This window comes from Ctenopharyngodon idella, chromosome 16, assembly GCF_019924925.1.
Source record: "Ctenopharyngodon idella isolate HZGC_01 chromosome 16, HZGC01, whole genome shotgun sequence".
Classification (NCBI taxonomy): domain Eukaryota; kingdom Metazoa; phylum Chordata; class Actinopteri; order Cypriniformes; family Xenocyprididae; genus Ctenopharyngodon; species Ctenopharyngodon idella.
In genome coordinates this window covers 33,294,578-33,311,600 of record NC_067235.1, presented here as the reverse complement: position 1 = coordinate 33,311,600, position 17,023 = coordinate 33,294,578, and the positions used below count along the sequence as shown (strand labels likewise).

At 33.7% G+C, this 17,023-nt stretch overlaps 1 protein-coding gene across 1 annotated transcript; it reads left to right on the top strand.

Annotated features, from left to right (window-relative positions):
• The first annotated feature begins 13,317 nt into the window (after positions 1-13,317).
• Positions 13,318-16,012, top strand: hamp (hepcidin antimicrobial peptide). Its single transcript, XM_051865006.1, has 3 exons — positions 13,318-13,572; positions 13,801-13,896; positions 15,552-16,012. Exons 1-3 carry the CDS (start codon positions 13,486-13,488, stop codon positions 15,648-15,650), a joined length of 282 nt encoding a protein of 93 aa, XP_051720966.1. The 5' UTR covers positions 13,318-13,485; the 3' UTR covers positions 15,651-16,012.
• Positions 16,013-17,023: the final 1,011 nt, after the last annotated feature.

The following is a 17,023-nucleotide window of genomic DNA, read 5'->3' as shown; positions in this document are numbered from 1 at the left end:
TGATTTTGTTTTGGAGTCTCCTACGACAGGTTTACATGCATCCAAGGTCAAAAAACACTTGCAAAAACACATTGCAGCATCAGCTCTTTTCTCACAGTGTCTGAAACAGTTCAATAAAGGAATCTGTCTCTCTAAACCCCTCCTTGGTCAAACATCCCAGTCTGTTGTAGGGATGTTGGTCGATAATACATTTAATCGATAAAACTTCTCGATCATCAATTAAAGGGTTAGTTCACCCTAAAATGAAAATTCTGTCATTAATTACTCACCCTCATGTCGTTCCACACCCGTAAGACCTTTGTTCATCTTCAGAACACAAATTAAGATATTTTTGATAAAATACGATGGCTCAGTGAGGCCTGCATTGACAGCAAGACAATTAACACTTTCAATGCCCAGAAAGCTACTAAAGACGTATTTAAAACAGTTCATGTGACTACAGTGGTTCAACATTAATGTTATGAAGTGACGAGAATACTTTTTGTGCGCCAAAAAAAACTAAATAATGACTTTATTCAACAATATCTAGCGATCGGCAATTTCAAAACACTGCTTCATGAAGCTTCGGAGCGTGTATCAAACTGCCAAAGTCACGCCCCCCAGTGGTGAACCATTGAAATTTCTAAACACTTATGATGTAACGAAGCCTTGTTTACTGAAATCACGTGACTTTGGCAGTTTGATACACGCTCCGAACCACTGATTCAAAACAAAAGATTCGTATTTTGTTTTTTTAGCGCACAAAAAGTATTCTCGTCGCTTCGTAACATTAAGGTTGAACCACTGTAGTCACTTGAACTGTTTTAAATATGTCTTTAGTAGCTTTCTGGGCATCTGAAAGTGTTAATTGTCTTTCTGTCAATGGAGGCCTCACTGAGTTAAGTCAAGTCAAGTCAAGTCACCTTTATTTATATAACGCTTTTTACAATGTAGATTGTGTCAAAGCAGCTTTACATTGATAACTGGTACATTATTTGGTTGCACAGCAGCTCTTAAAGAATAGTGTCAATGCAGGCAGATCAAAGCACTGTTGAATATCAAATGTCAAGTCAAATGTCAAGTGTCCCCAACTAAGCAAGCCAAAGGCGACAGCGGCAAGGAACCCAAACTTCATCAGCTGAGCCATCGGATTTTATCAAAAATATCTTAATTTGTGTTCTGAAGATGAACGAAGGTCTTACGGGTGTGGAACGACATGAGGGCGAGTAATATATGACAGAATTTGCATTTTTGGGTGAACTAACCCTTTAAGGCTAACGATTAATCGATTAATTGATTGTTAATTTAAATGACAATCGATCAAGGGAATTTGTGTAAATTGACATCCCTAGTCTGTTGTGATTGTCCTACTCTGCTCTGATTGGTCGACTGCTTTGGTTGTGATTGAAACCAAACATCCATTACCATATCTGAACTTCAGCTCTGGAGGAAGTGCATGAAAAGTGAATTCACAGTGCAGTAAACAGCGTCTCCTCGACCTGTCGACAACCCGAACCAAACTCTTCCTGTCTCAGCTACAACTTCAGTGTTTGAGGGCGGGGCAAAGTAGACGTCGTTTGCGGGCAGCCAATTGTTTCGTAGGTACTGTATGAAACAGAAAGTGTGACTGGAATTGCTGACGACTCGTTTCAGCAGTTCATAATCGATTCTTTCTTTTAGGAGACAATACCTTTATTTGATCTTTAAAACTTTTCAGACCTTTTTCATTCACAAAGGGAATATCTGAAAAAGCATAATGGGGCACTTTAAGTTGAACAAAGCAAATAAAAACAATATAACTAAAAATAACTCTTTTGTCTACTGTACTGATTACTATGCAGGTAACATTAGACTGCAGAGTTTGTGGTTTTATGTGAACCACTTCATTTTGCAAGATAAATATCACACCTTCTCTAAAGCACTGTTACCAGATTGCAGCTTTATGATGATTATTTTGCAATAAATGTTGCTGTATAAGGCACTTAACTGCAGTGATTACCCCAGTGGCCTTACAGTTGACCAAAAAATAAACAGTGAAAAATAATTGCCGGAATTTTAATATTCCAGTAAACTGTCCTCAGAGAGGCAGAGAAACTACTCTGCATCACTTTCACAGTCACTTAATAAACTTTGTTTCAAAGTAATGGTCTGTGAAGGTCTCATAATTGACACGATATTACGCATGTTTCATTGCGGCTAAGGTTATTTAAACAGCTCCTTGAACTTCATTTGCTTTTTATGCGCATTATAATTTGAAGTATCAGCATCCTAACAATTTGCTCTTGTAAAGACTGTCTACAGAGCTTAAACTCTGTATAACTGAGAAATTTTATCTCATTTTTTAGTTTTTTGAAGATATATTTTGAAGTAAATTATCTAATTTTTTTAACTAATCAGGTCATGTTTTTAAAGTGATTCATTTGTAACACAACCAAATCAACGAATCAGAGTTTTGAACTGATTCACAAAACCAGCTCACTATTAAAAGCTATTAGCCTTATGTTCTGTATGTTTGTGTAATGATACACTGAGACTAGACAAATAAAAATGCAATTATTCACAATGTCACTTGATTTTACATAACTAGCAAAATCATTGTGAAAGTACTGTGAATATTCAATATCTCCAAAGGTTTTTTCAGGCTACTGGATTGGCAAATCATTCCTGTATGCCTTCCTGTGATTGATGTATTGTCTCCAATATTTTAAACGTAGGCTGGTCTAATACAAATGACCTTAGAGATAATAGTTTCTCAGCGCTTCTGTGGAAACCACAGCTCACTCAATCTCTCTCAATTCATAACTGTCTCTATTGTGTCTTTAAATGAGGTTTGAGTCACAGCTGGGATGATTTTATCAGATTGTTCATGAAAACAGAGCGAACACTTCGCTAATATCTTTTCTTGTTTCAGACATCATTTATTCTCAACCATCTCGGCGTCTCCAGAGATTCGTTATTCATTATAATTCTCCTCATCATTCATCATTGTTCACACCTTGGTTTGGAAATGACCCTCAACTATCGTAGAACGGCACGTGACACGAGAGACCGGCGGGTATTCTGAATCCTATCAGTGTGAAAAACATAAAGCTGCAAACGCCAGATGCTTCAAAACTATACAGCTATTATTAGCATATTATTTGAGGAAAATAATGTGTTTTTTGAACATTAATGCGAGAAAACCTCTTCTAGCAGAGCAAAAACAAAATCAAGACTTTGTAAAAGGGCATAAAAAGGGCATATAGTAGAAAAAATATATATTTATTGGTCCCTTTCTTGTTTTTTGAGGTCATCACTCCTTCACCTTGACTTCTTAGCCTGGGATTTCCTGCCGTCTCTTTTGGCACGTCTGTCAGTCGCCGGTCAGACACACACAGCCAGGCGTCTGTGTGTCCCCTGCTCTGTTTGACGTGAATGATCTATGGACCCGTGTCCCATTAGGACATCACCGTCTCTGTCGTCCCTCTTGTTTACGACTGCAAATACTTATAAACAATTGAAATCAGGGTTCCTGGATGTTACTTTAAATGTGTTCGCTTATATATTTATTTATTTATTTATTTAAAAAAAATTTTTTATATACGTTATGTATGTCTTTACTGTCACTTTTGATCAATTTAATGCATCCATACAGAATAAAAGTATACATTTCGTTCTTTCTGTCTGTCTGTCGTTCTATCGTTTGTTCGTTCTGTCTGTCTGACGTTCTATCGTTCGTTCATTTGTTCTCTCCGTCTGTCGTTCTATCGTTCGGTCTGTCGTTCTTTTGTTCGTTCTGCCTGTCATTCATTCATTCATTATGTCTGTCGTTCTATCGTTTGTTCTACTATTCGTTCTGTCTGTCATTCTATCGTTTGTTCGTTCTGTCTGTCTGACGTTCTATCGTTCGTTCATTTGTTCTCTCTGTCTGTCGTTCTATCGTTCGGTCTGTCGTTCTTTTCTTCGTTCTGCCTGTCATTCATTCATTAATTATGTCTGTCGTTCTATCGTTTGTTCTACTATTCGTTCTGTCTGTCGTTCTATCGTTTGTTCGTTCTGTCTGTCTGACGTTCTATCGTTCGTTCATTTGTTCTCTCTGTCTGTCGTTCTATCGTTCGGTCTGTCGTTCTTTTGTTCGTTCTGCCTGTCATTCATTCATTCATTATGTCTGTCGTTCTATCGTTTGTTCTACTATTCGTTCTGTCTGTCATTCTATCGTTTGTTCGTTCTGTCTGTCTGACGTTCTATCGTTCGTTCATTTGTTCTCTCCGTCTGTCGTTCTATCGTTCGGTCTGTCGTTCTTTTGTTCGTTCTGCCTGTCATTCATTCATTCATTATGTCTATCGTTCTATCGTTTGTTCTACTATTCGTTCTGTCTGTCATTCTATCGTTTGTTCGTTCTGTCTGTCTGACGTTCTATCGTTCGTTCATTTGTTCTCTCTGTCTGTCGTTCTATCGTTCGGTCTGTCGTTCTTTTGTTCGTTCTGCCTGTCATTCATTCATTCATTATGTCTGTCGTTCTATCGTTTGTTCTACTATTCGTTCTGTCTGTCATTCTATCGTTTGTTCGTTCTGTCTGTCTGACGTTCTATCGTTCGTTCATTTGTTCTCTCCGTCTGTCGTTCTATCGTTCGGTCTGTCGTTCTTTTGTTCGTTCTGTCTGTCATTCATTCATTATGTCTGTTGTTTTATCGTTTGTTCTACTATTCGTTCTGTCTGTCGTTCTATAGTTCGTTCTGTCTGTCGTTCTATCATTTGTTCTATTATTCGTTCTGTCTGTCGTTCTATCGTTCGTTCATTCTGTCTGTCTGTTGTTCTATTGTTCATTCTGTCTGTCGTTCTATCGTTCGTTCATTCTGTCTGTCGTTCTATTGCTCATTCATTCTATCTGTCATTCTATAGTTAGTTCGTTCTGTCTGTCTGTTGTTCTATTGTTCATTCTGTCTGTGGTTCTGTAGTTAATTCGATCTGTCTGTCTGTCATTCTATCATTCGTTCATTCTGTCTGTTGTTCTATAGTTTGTTCCTTCTGTCTGTCTGTCTGTCGTTCTATTGTTCGTTCTGTCTGTGGTTCTGTAGTTTGTTCTGTCTGTCTGTGTTGTTCTATAGTTCGTTCTGTCTGTCTGTCATTCTATACTTTGTTCGTTCTGTCTGTCATTCTGTCGTTCGTTTGTTCGTTCTGTGTCATTCGTTCATTCGTTCTATCTGTCTGTCTGTCGTTCTATTGTTCGTTCTGTCTGTGGTTCTGTAGTTCGTTCTGTCTGTCATTCTGTAGTTCGTTTGTTCGTCTGTCTGTCGTTCTATCATTCGTTCGTTCTGTCTGTCGTTCTATAGTTTGTTCGTTCTGTCTGTCTGTTGTTCTATAGTTTGTTCTGTCTGTCTGTCGTTCTATAGTTTGTTCGTTCTGTCTGTTATTCTGTCGTTCATTTGTTCATTCATTCATTCGTTCTGTCTGTCATTCGTTCTGTCTGTCTGTCTGATGTTCTGATGTTCGTTCGGTCAATCCGTCCATCTGTCCTGTCCTGTCTGTTGTTCTATCGTTTGTTCATTCTGTCTGTTTGACGTTCTATTGTTTCATTTGTTCTCTCTGTCATTCTGTCGTTCATTCTGTCTGGCGTTCTATCGCTCGTTCGTTTGGTCTGTCATTCGTTCATTCATTCATCTGTCTGTCTGTCTGTCGTTCTATCGTTCGTTCGTTCTTTCTGTCATTCGTTCATTTTGTCTGTCTGTAGTTCTACCATTCGTTCGTTCTGTCTGTTCTATCACTCGTACGTTCGGTCTGTCTGTCTGTCATTCTATCTTTCGTTTGTTCTGTCTGTCATTCTATTGTTTGTTCGTTCTGTCTGTCTGACGTTCTATTGTTCGTTCATTCGTTCTGTCTGTCATGCTATCATTCGTTCATTCATTCTGTCTGTCTGTTGTATTGTTCGTTCTGTCTGTCATTCTTTCATTCTGTTTGTCTGTCGTTCTATCGTTCATTCTGTCTGTCGTTCTATCGCTCGTTCATTTGGTCTGTCATTCGTTCATTCTGTCTGTCTGTCTGACGTTCTAATGTTCGTTCAGTCCATCCGTCCTGTCCTGTCTGTCGTTCTATCGTTCGTTCGTTCTGTCTTTCTGTTATTCTATCGTTCGTTCATTTTGTCTGTCTGTCGTTCTATTGTTCGTTCGTTCTGTCTGTCTGCCGTTCTATCGTTCGTTCTGTCTGTTTATCATTCTAACGTTCATTCGTTCCTTCTGTCTGTCGTTCTATTGTTCGTTCTGTGAGTTTGTCGTTCTAACATCCGTTTGTTCTGTCTGTTGTTCTATGTTTAGTTTGTTCTCTCATTCGTTCATTCTGTCATTCGTTCATTCTGTCTGTCTAGTGGATTTGAGCCTGTAAAAGTACTTGCAGTACTTGAGATTATGGGTAACTCTTGAAAGCACACAAAAGCGATCTATTTCACGCACAACAGAGACATTTGAGCGTTTAGGGGTCCGCCGGTCGTTCTCACACCTCACTGTATCTCGCTGTGTTCTTGCTGAAGGACTTCATTGTTGCAGCTCAACGCTTCAGCATCCCTGATGTCAGAGCGCCAGTGAACCTGGCTGCTCGCTGCCCATCTCTTTTGTGTTCGCGACGATGGGTTTTACAGTGCCGTAATACGGCTTCAGCAGAAACCATTGTTTGCCGTCTGTCTCTGCGGCTCTTTCCAGCGGTTGGTGGGTTTTGTGTGGGGTGATTACAGGCAGGGAGCTTGTCGGTCTTATTTATTCATACAGGTTCATGCCTCTATTCCCCACAGCCTCTCATCTAGTCTTAGTGTAGAACGTTCTTCTATTTTCTACAAAAGAGGTTGTGCCGTCTCACTTTACTGAGCAGCCAAGTGATTTGGAACGGGAGGCGATGCGCTCAAGGGAGCCGTAGGCAGAGCATCGCGCTCGGGCCGCCGAGTTCCTCTTCACTTTTCTGTGAATTTTCATTATTGTAACAGCCATTTATTGTCTTTTGCAAGAATAAATGTGAAAAGGTCAAAGGCAAACAAATTTGGATGAGTGCATTCGTCTATATAATCTTTGTACCTTTTATTTATTTAGTAGATGAAAATTAAATCTGATGCCAGTTGATGAAAGAAGTGGAGAAATATAAGGTCAGACGGTGGGAAAAAGGCTAATAGAAAAACAGAATGTGGGGAAGAAATCAGACGATACAAGGAGTGACAAGGAAAGGGTGAAATACCATCATTTTAAGTCAAAGTGAATTTGCACCAAAATATTGCAGTTTTGATTGGACACGCAAACTTTGACATTAGCAACAAAAGATAAGGAAGGCGTTTTCTCCTTCCTTTTATTGTGCTGTTCTGAAATGCATATTTATTTATTTATTTATTTATTTATTTAATTAATTAATTCTTTATTTAATTCTTTATTTAAATTTATATATATATATATATATATATATATATATATATATATATATATATATATAAATTAAATATAAATGATTAAATATAAATATATATATATTAAATTATTAAATATATTTAAATATACATTTATTTAATTCTTTACTTAATATATATATAATTTATTTATTTATAAATTTATTTAAATATTGAAATAAATTAAATATAAATTATTAAATATATTTAAATAAATAAAATATAAATAATAAAATATATTTAAGTAAATTTATTTGTTTAATTCTTTATTTAACATATATATATATATATATATATATATATATATATATATATATATATATATAAATTTAGTATTTTGGTATTTATACATTTATTTAAATATTTAAATAAATAAATAAAATATAAATATTAAATATATTTGAATAAATTTATTTATTTAATTCTTTATTTAAATATATATATATATATATATATATATATATATAAAATTTCATTATTTATTTATTTATTTTACTATTTAATTCTTTATTCAAATATTTACTTTTATTATATATTTAAATAAATAAAATATAAATTATTAAATATATTTAAATAAGTTTATTTAATTCTTTATTTAATATATATATATATATATATATATATATATATATATATATATATATATATATATAAATTTAGTATTTAGTTATTTATAAATGTATTTAAATATTTAAATAAATTAAAAAATATAATATAAATTATGAAATATATTTGAATAAATGTATTTATTTAATTCTTTATATATATATATATATATTTATTTATTTTATTATTTATTTATTTTACTTTATTTACCATTAGGATTTGATCATCATCATGACTGAAGAAATTCTTCTTCCTTTTTTTTCCACTGAATATCCCTGCATTTCACAACAGATGTGAAGTAACTAAATTTTCACCTATATAATCTGATTATCTGACACATTTCATTTCCTATCAGCTTCCTTAACACGAAATCTCTGCTGAAGCAAATTGTGAACACGTGGCATATGTAGGACAGAGGTCTATAACTGCTCTCTTTTAGTGTTATTAGTTGTGCTTGCTAAGGCATTTTTCAGGTATGATTGGTCACTTTACTCTCCAATCACTCCTGAACTATCCCTTCAATATTTCTTTCTGTCATGTCAAAATGCAATGCAATAAAAATGAAATGTGTCTAAGAACACCCTTCACACATGGTAAAATCACTGTAACAAATGGTGTCCTATGGCTTATTGCTTTATTTCGGATCTTGAACTTCAGGTTCAGTGGCTATTGAAGGATTAGTGGACTCCATTAGCTGAAGATGCTTTATTTAATGGAACATGTTCTGCACTACTTCCACCATCTGTTGTTCTCCAGCTGAGTCAGTCAGGTGTTGAAGGTCAAGTAGCTTCTCTCACCTCGCCACAATAGAGACCTCATGTACCAAACGGCTATAAACAGAAATGGTCAGGCCGTTCTGCATGACTTCATGTGCCTGCCAGCTCTTTTTATTTTTTTATTTTTGGTAATATATTGAGACATAAATTGAAAAAGTTAGCAAACAAGCAAAAGCCAATGACAACAACTGCTGTGTAGTAAAACTCTCAGTAAAATGAATGTGACCCACAACAACTACAGCACCCTAGAGAGCTGCCTGTCTCAGCAGCATTTTAAGACATACATGGATACATTTATTCAGTATTTTGTTTTACTTATTTATTTTATTATATTATTTTATTTTACTTTATTTTGTTTCATTTTATTTTACTTTATTCTATTCTATTTTATTCTATTTTACTTTATTCTATTTAATTTTATTCTGTTTCATTTTATTTTACTTTATTCTATTTTATTCTATTCTATCATAAGTTTATTTTATTTTACTTTATTCCATTTTATTTTATTCTATTTTACTTTATTTGATTTTACTTTATTCTATTTTACTTTTCTATTTTATTTTATTCGATTTTATTTTTCTTTATTTTATTTTACTTTATTGTATTTTATTTTATTCTATTTTACTTTATTCTATTTTACTTTATTCTATTCTATCATAAGTTTATTTTATTTTACTTTATTTTATCTTACTTTATTCTATTTTACTTTATTCAATTTTACTTTATTTTACTTTATTTTATTTCATTTTATTCTTTCATTTTATTTTACTTTATTCAATTTTATTTTATTCAATTTTACTTTATTCTCTTTTACTTTATTCTATTTTATTTTATTCTGTTTTATTTTGTTCTATTTTACTTTATTCTATTTTATTTTGTTCTATTTTACTTTATTCTATTCTATCATAAATTTATGTTATTTTACTTTATTGTATTTTACTTTATTGTATTGTATTTTATTCTATTTTATTTTATTTTACTTTATTCTATTTTACTTTATTCTATTCTATCATAAGTTTATTTTACTTTATTCTATTTTATTTTATTCTGTTTTATTTCATTACTTTATTTTATTTTACTTTATTATATTTTACTTGATTCTATTTTATTTTATTTTACTTTATTATATTTTATTTTATTCTGTTTTATTTTATTTTACTTAATTCTATTTTACTTTATTCTGTTTTATTTTACTTTATTCTATTTTACTTTATTTTATTCTATTTTACTTTATTCCCTTTTACTTTATTCTATTTTATTGTATCATACTTTATTCTATTTTACTTTATTCTACTCAATCATAAGTTGATTTTATTTTACTTTATTGCATTTTATTTTATTCTATTTTACTTTAATCTGCTTTATTTTATTTATTTTACTTTATTCTATATTTATTTTTCCAATTTTTATTTTATTTTATTTTATTCTATTTTACTTTATTCTTTTTTATTTTATTATTTTTTTTTTACTTTGTTTTTTACTATTTGTCTATTTAACTTTATTCTATTCTATTCTATTATAATTTTATGGTGTTCCATTTTTCACCATCAAACTCAGCACACCCCCCAAACCCCCCACCCCCCCAAACTGGATCAGACTTGTTCAAACTGGATCAGACTGGATCAGACTTGTTCAAACTGGATCAGACTGGACGCACTTCCGACATGAACACTATTTTAAAAGGTAAGCAGCATATTTATGTTGCCTTCTAAGATTTTTCAGCATTTTTCATGCCAAATTTTAAGGCAGCATTGTGTCTCTCGATTGCGGAGAACACAATCCCATGCACTGCTCATAAAAACACATCTAAGATGGTGGATAGTATAAATACTTTGTTTTTTTACCCAGTATATGTGTGCTCTATGTATTTGTATGCTTATCAAAGCATAAAATTGGCTAAACAACATGCAAACATCAAAACCAATTACAACGAATTTATTTGTGTGATGCATTTCAGATTGCTCACTTTTAATGCGCGCTTGTAATTGCCAAATTTTAGAGAACAAATGAAAAAAATCCAATAATCATAAAAGCAGCCTGCTGTGCTGAATCTGTGACAAAAAAAGCTCACTTTTGAGCACATTTCAGTTATGATGTTGCCTATAAAGGCAGCTGCTTATGTTATTAAAGCTGGTTTGTTTCGATGGTTTTAGAGGGTTTTGCAGCTGGGATATCAGGTGCTAAAAACCAACCAATCACTGTCTAGGAGACCAGCTAAAACCATCAAAGACCAGCAAACCACCTTTCAAGCTGTTTTTGCAGTGGCTGAATCAGTTATTCTCTCTGGTTGTTTTCTCTGCCGTCTTGTGTCATGTCGAGCGTCTGTTTTCACCTGGCTTCATTAAAACAGGCTTTTTACCTTGTGAAAAAGTTTTTTGTGTGAAGGCTAGATATCGACCGTCATGGTTTGGTCATAAATTCTGTGTTTGGGAAAGCGTGAGTGAGTGAATTCTTGACAGGGGAGGCAGAGTCAGGATCGTGTAGGTAAGAGAGGAGCAGAGGGGTCATTGGCCCGGGACAGAGCGGAGAGACGGGCTGTGGCGCCTGTCAGGTCGACAGCAGTCGTCTCGCTGGAGCCTGCGTCTGTTTGACCAGAAGATCCCTGCTGATAGCGCTGGCGTCGTTTCCGAAAAATCGCCCAAATGTGTCCCTGTTCTCTTGGGAAACACCGATCACCCGGTAAACACAGAAAACACAATGAGCCTGTACTACACACACCTGTTTATGATGAAAACTATCAATTTCTAGGCCCAAAATGTGGCCTGGACTTGTCCTTTATTTAATAGAAATTTTGTCATTAACAAAATAAATTGCAAGACAAAGGCCATGTCCTTTTTATGGTGATTTCATCTGCATTTAAATAAGAGCATGAGAAAAGAGGAAATAATTGAAATCATTATTGATGTCTATCATAAGGCCGGTCTCGCTTATATTTATTGACATTATTGACAGACTCTCGGCGCTGGCAGAAGGTTATCGGACGCTTACACACCTCATGAATCGCCCCTGAGAAGCAGCCGTCTGTGTTCTGATGGGACTCGTTAGTTTATGTTGATGAGTTATTAGTTTATCTTCACATCAACATACAGTGCAAGTTTCTGGAATCCAGACCAGCTTATTAGTCACAGACAGTCCTGATGTTCCTGATTCATTACTGTGTGTCACACTTTGACATGGAACTTCCCTCTTTTTTGTCCAATGAACAACAAAACAAAAAACAAAAACAGTTACATTTTAGGTTTTGCTGTATGCTGTACTTCTATCTATCTATCTATCTATCTATCTATCTATCTATCTATCTATCTATCTATCTATCTATCTATCGTTCTATCGTTCTATCTATCTATCTATCTATCGTTCTATCGTTCTATCTATCTATCTATCTATCTATCTATCTATCTATCTATCTATCTATCTATCGTTCTATCGTTCTATCTATCGTTTTATCTATCTATCTATCTATCGTTCTGTCTATCATTCTGTCTATCATTCTGTCTATCGTTCTATCTATCTATCGTTCTATCTATCTATCTATCTATCTATCTATCTATCTATCGTTCTATCTATCTATCATTCTATCTATCGTTCTATCTATCTATCGTTCTATCTATCTATTGTTCTTTCTATTTATCCATCCATCTATCATTCTATCGTTCTATCGTTCTATCTGTCGTTCTATCTATCTATCTATTGTTCTATCTATCTATCTGTCTATCTATCGTTCTATCTATCTGTCTATTTATCGTTCTATCTATCGTTCTATCTATCTATCTGTTCTGTCTATTGTTCTATTTATCTATCAATCCATCAATCACTCTGTCTATCTATCTTTCTGTCTGTCTATCTATCTATCTATCTATCTATCTATCTATCTATCTATTCCGTCCATCCATGTTCATGTAATTTCTGTATTATATATTGTATTATTATTTGTATTGTTATATTTAAGTTATGTATTATCCATCAATTTATTTATTTACGGATCTTTTTTTCTTTTTTTTTAACATCAGAGAGAGTGATTCATACAGCTTTCTTCAGTGTAAATAGTTGTTTTTCTGTAAAATATTTTTTATTTTATTTTTGCTTTTGGTGTCATATAGTAAAGAAGGTCAAACTGACTGTTGAAATTTCTTTTGGGAAAGCAAAAATGTCAATATATATGAGAGAAAACAGTGAAGACTGACGGCATTGATGTTGATTTTGTTTTCAAGGTGTGTATTATACTTCAATGGACAACCAAGGGTTTATAATGATTTAGGAGTATGAAGCAAAATATATATCATTTACAACCTGTCTTTTGACAGTATATAATTTTAAACTGGTATTTAAAAGATTTCAGCTTTTTATTTTAAGATGAGGTCAACTAATATGTAAATTGAATTATTAGTTTATTAATGTAATGTTTATTGGCCATCAAAACCTTTTTTTCTTTGATTAATTCATGCATTGATTCATTGATTCACTCATTGGTTGGTTTATTAATCTCCCTACAGACAGTGCTGATGTTGAGCAGAGTTTCCAGTGTTGGGTAAGAGCTGACGGGAAGAGTCAAGCAGGTCAAAGGGGCAGAACCAACGCTCTCTGAGCTCAATAAATACCAGCCTGTCATTCCCAGTGAGCAGAAGAAAGAATAAACCTGAAAAAAGAGCAGCAGCAGATATCATCCTCTAGTTCAGAGTGCATCAACTCCTCAAGAGAAGAACAACCTTCAGCGTAACAGAAGAGAAGATGAAGTGCGCACACGTGGCTCTCGCTGCTGCAGTCGTCCTCGCATGCGTCTGCATCCTTCAGACCGCAGCCGTTCCGTTCGTACAGGTGAGTTTCTGCTGCAGGTCATTCATTGGGCAAATTTGCATTTTCATTGCATTATGCAGTTTATGCATGCAAAGTGTTAACTATCATTAAAAATATTGAGCATTATTATATTGACATGCTTAACATATCTTCTTGAACATTTGAAATGAAACTTTCATTTAGCATTATATAAGGTCACTAATGAAAAATGCCACCTATTTTAAAGTCTTAACTTCTGTGTCTCATCAGCAGGAGCAGGATGAGCATCAAATGGAGATTGAAACACCACAGCAGAACGAACACTCGACAGAAACAACAGAAACACAGGGACAAACAAATCCCCTGGTATGTAATCATTTTCATATATGGGCCATTCTACAGAATTGGTGCAAACTGCTGTCCCACAACCAAAAAACACATTTAAAAAGCATTTAGGTATTCAAATTTTAGAGATCCTACAATAATATTTAAAATATCAGTAAGTTTAGTATATATAAAATCATAATTTATTGTGGACTTTCAATTGGGAGGTGGCTGTCCCAAACCCTAACCCCTAAATTTCAAGGTATCAAGTAGAGTTAAAAAAATATTTATTTTAATTTTAAAACATGAAACTTTATGTAAAAAAATGTGTCCCGCATTTTCATGTCACTACCGAAACAGTGTATGTTTTACTCCATTGGCTGAGACTGATTTTAACACAATTCTACATTTCTGATCAGGAAATATTCCTGTGTCCCTCCCTCTCATAGCCCTTCTTTCATAGTAGATGAGTACCATCATTTTGAGTTAAATGTGTTCAAAAGTCTGAAAATCTGTGAGGAACTTTAAGGAACGTCACTACCAAACACCTTTTTTCTGCAATTAAGCAAACTTTTTTGGGTGTTATTCCATAAAAGGTAGTTTTTTTGTGTGTACAACTGTTCAGAACTGCTAGCTAACCATGTGCTGATTATCATCTTTAAACTAGGCTCAAAAATATCTAAAATTGTCACTACCGAAACGTGGTTAAGTTTCGGTTGTGCATCATTGTTTTTTGGGAGTTATTCGATAAAATTTAGTTTTTATGTGTGTACAACTGTTCAGAACTGTGCTAGCATCTTTGAGCTTTGAGCAAAAGTATCTAAAATTGAAAACTTCACATGTTTTGGTCGTGACTGTTTCGGTAGTGACATGATTGTTTTGGTAGTGACAAAAGGGAACACATAATCATTTATTTGGGGGAAATAAACTAAATTTTAGTATGTTTTATTATGCAAATAATTAGTGTTTTAGTATGTGAGTTCAAATTGTGTAATGTGATTACACATTACTGTCACTACCGAAAATGTGCAGTTACGACCGAAACATGGTGTTTTGTCAAAAATAAAGTATATTGAATTATCAACTAATCTGTTATTATAGTGTTTGGTTCAATGTATATTCAAACTAATGAATCCTTCACTTTGAAATCAGTATAATAAACTTTATGCCTCTTTACAAAGAGAGATTGGATTCAAAATACAACAAATCCCATAAATTACACTTGAAATATTGTTAAAATTGTAATTGTTATTGATTTACCTGTGAAAACGCTTTTTTTAAAAATAGCAAAAAAAATATATTTACAAGGTAGATGTAAACAAAATCTTAAAAGGTCAATATAACGCTTGTTATTTCATTATTTATTAATGTGTTTCGGTAGTGACAAATTTGGGGAGAGGTATAATATTCCAAAACTTTCTGAAAATACAATTTGAGAATTAACTGCACAATTACTAGAAATGTGTACCTTGGATATTATACAATTTGCATACAAACAAAATCTATTTCAAGATGTTTCCAACTCTGACTTTGCACCAATTCTGTAGAATGGCCCATATATATATATATATATATATATATATATATTATATTAGTGTTGGTCATTCCAAAAAAATTCTAAAAAAAAAAAAAAAAAAATTATTAAATTGCTTGTTTTTAGCTGGACCTAACTAAAATGTTTTTTTTCCTCTCTGTAGGCATTTTTCAGGACAAAACGTCAAAGCCATCTTTCCCTGTGCAGATACTGCTGCAACTGCTGTCGTAACAAAGGCTGTGGATATTGCTGTAAATTCTGATCACATGGGCATTTGATGTGCACTTGGGAAAAGAGTTTCTTTGAAACATTAACTTATTTGGAATTCTGTCTTCAAAATCCCTGCTGAAATGATTTTCCCTGTCGCACCATGTTGTTTAAAACGGGTATAAATGCAGGCTGTGTCTCCATGCATATGCTTTGTAAAAGTTGCAGCTACTTAAATCTAACAGACATTATGAGGTGAACTCACCTACTTTTGTTAACTGTGTTATGAGTTTATATATTTTATACATGTGTGTATATATATATATATATATTATTCTTGTGTACATAGACATGTTAAACCAATGATTGTTTAGTATAATGAAAAAAACATTTTTAATAAAATGATTTTTAAACATTTATTTGTTTTGTTGCTTCCAGCTCAGTCAGTGGTGAAGCTCTAGGGGGCGCTAAACACTAAAACACAGACACACTGATATATCATTGTTGTATTTATGCACCTCAGAGCCAGACTGCAACTCATGCATCATACAAATATTGATTCTATACTGATTCTCCTCAGTATTGATTTCAGTAGAGTTTAGCATTAGCTTGCTGCTATAAGCAAACAACAAGATACTTTAATGAGTAGGCTATAGACAATAACACACACACACATTTGTTTTACTATATTAGTGAGGACATTGTATAGACTTCCATTGATTTTATATCAGCTTAAATTATATTTTTTATGGTCTAACCCTAAACCTACTCATCACAGAAGAATGTGCAAAGCACTACATTTAAATAAAAACGATTTATAAGCCTTTTTAACTAGCGAGGACCAGCAAAATGTCTGACCTTCACAAGTAGCCAAACCAACACACATACAGGCATTTAGTAAAATCGTCTGCTCTAATTAACTATTTTATTAAAGTCCCTCTGTAGTCAATAATTTTATCCCTTAAAACTCATCTTTGATCACCAAAATGACATATTTAAACGTATTTTTTTCCTGTGAAAAAAGTTCTTCATGCCTTAAAATAGCTTGAATGTAACTTTACACCCTTGCCTCATTTAATATACGCGGATAAATGAATATGCAAATTAGCCCCGCCTCCACTCACTCACACCAGCTCAGAGATGAACTCGCTAAACTTACTGAGGTAAACGCTGCACAATGGTATCGCTCTTTACATATACCGGCGTGATCCTCAATACGATCCTCAATTGGATGGAACTGAAATAAATACTTTTAATGTTGCGATCCTATTGGACTTATGATAGCAACCTGAATTGTAACAAAGCACTGTTGGCCAGAGGAGAACTGGCCCCCCGACTAAGCCTGGTTTCTCCCAAGGTTTTTTTCTCCATTTTAACACCTATTTGCCACTTGTCTGCCACCTGATGGAGTTTGGGTTCCTTGCCGCT